Here is a 1,526-nt window from a genome sequence, read left to right on the forward strand (position 1 = left end):
TGCGCTGTCGTTGAGTGTGTGTGTGCGTGCGTGTGTGTGTGTATGTGTGTGTGTGTGTGTGTGTGTGTGTGTGTGTGTGTGTGTGTGTGAGCATCCACGGGTGTGCGCCCAGAGCTGCGCTCATTGCTCGGTGAGCGTGGACTGGTTTGGATACATTACCGGAGTGATGATGGCCAAGTGAATGGATTGTGGGTATTCTGAGGAATGAGCAGAAGACATGGAAGGGCTGCTTTCTCCCATGCGCACACGGGTAAGTGCTCTGGTTGCCGGGGGATACAGGAAAAATGCTATAGAATGAGAGGAGGGAGAGAGAGTGCCGGTAAAAACGTGGGTTTATAATGTCCCATTCTGCCTGGAGACAGCATATAAGGACAGAAAGCATGAGATGACCAAATTAAAAGGATGTGGTGGCTTTATTTTAGGATTTTGGAGGGTTTGTTTAGTTGTTTTTTTGGGTGTTTTTGTGAAGTGTGGGTGGCTTCTCACATTCATCCTAGCGTTTTTGGTCAAATTGAGAGCTAGTGTGGTGATGGATGCCAAATTTAGAGGTATAATTCACAAACAGCAAGTTGAGGTGAAGTCTAGGACAGACTTTAACGTGTGTGTGTATTTGTGCGCTTGATGCTGAATGCAAATGCTGAGAGAGAATGAAAAGAGAGATAGAGTTGAAACACAATGTCATTCGATCATCGTCTGCAGATGCAGAAGTATAAACAGTCATATTGAATTCATAAAGGTTTTCATTTGAGTCCAGTGATCCGCGTTTATAGGAAAGAGTCAACCTGTGACATTTCATCTCATCTCTCGCTGTCTTTTTTTTAGCCGTACTCCATCTAGCTCCCTAAATGTGTGTGGTTTTCAGAATAGTGTGTGAGCACATACGCACATACTGGGCGGATCCAGCAGTGGTGTGTGTGGGAGTGAGTTTATAGAAATCATAATCATACAGGTGATGCATCCACGCATCCACACCAGATGGCAACTAGGGTTGAGTACCGAAGTCGGTACCGAATTGCGTCGGTACTACCGAGTACTGATTCACGTTAAATCAATCGGTGCCCAATTTCGTTACCTGAGAACGCATCTGGGCGCATATGCTACAGAGAGAGAAAGAGAGACCTTGTGACGTGATGTCACCCCTGCAACTCGTTCAAACAACACACAGGGCAAGCCGAAATGTGAAGTGTGGTTACATTTCTAGGGCCATATGGTTTCTGCGAAAACGCGGACGAGATCGCGGAGTCCATTCATAAAAACGTAATTTACTCTATAGCGCGGAATGCCACCGAATTCGTCAATTTTGGACGAATAAATCAAAAGTAGCCACTGCCACTTAATTCGAATTGCGATATGAACTAGTGTCTGTGAATATTAAAATGCAAAAAGACGGTTTAAATATGAATCCTGCATGTTCCGCTTGCCTCTGTATGTATGAATGGCAGAAACGCGGTTTTGTTTACTACACAAATACTGAAGCACGCGTGACGCTCGCGGTGATTTTCGGCCTCTGCGTCTCACTATATGAC

The 1,526-nt window shown here is 45.2% G+C and overlaps 1 protein-coding gene across 1 annotated transcript in view; it reads left to right on the top strand.

Annotated features, from left to right (window-relative positions):
• Positions 1-75: 75 nt before the first annotated feature.
• LOC107599825 (FERM domain-containing protein 4A-like) overlaps positions 76-1,526 on the top strand; it is a 157,274-nt gene continuing 155,823 nt past the window's right edge. Inside the window, exon 1 of the mRNA XM_016291559.1 lies at positions 76-250. Within this exon, the coding sequence (XP_016147045.1) occupies positions 218-250 (33 nt within the window). The 5' untranslated portion in view covers positions 76-217. The remainder of the gene's footprint in view (positions 251-1,526) is intronic.

This window comes from Sinocyclocheilus grahami, unplaced genomic scaffold (genome assembly GCF_001515645.1).
Source record: "Sinocyclocheilus grahami isolate Dianchi unplaced genomic scaffold, SAMN03320097.WGS_v1.1 scaffold14.1, whole genome shotgun sequence".
In the NCBI taxonomy this organism is placed as follows: domain Eukaryota; kingdom Metazoa; phylum Chordata; class Actinopteri; order Cypriniformes; family Cyprinidae; genus Sinocyclocheilus; species Sinocyclocheilus grahami.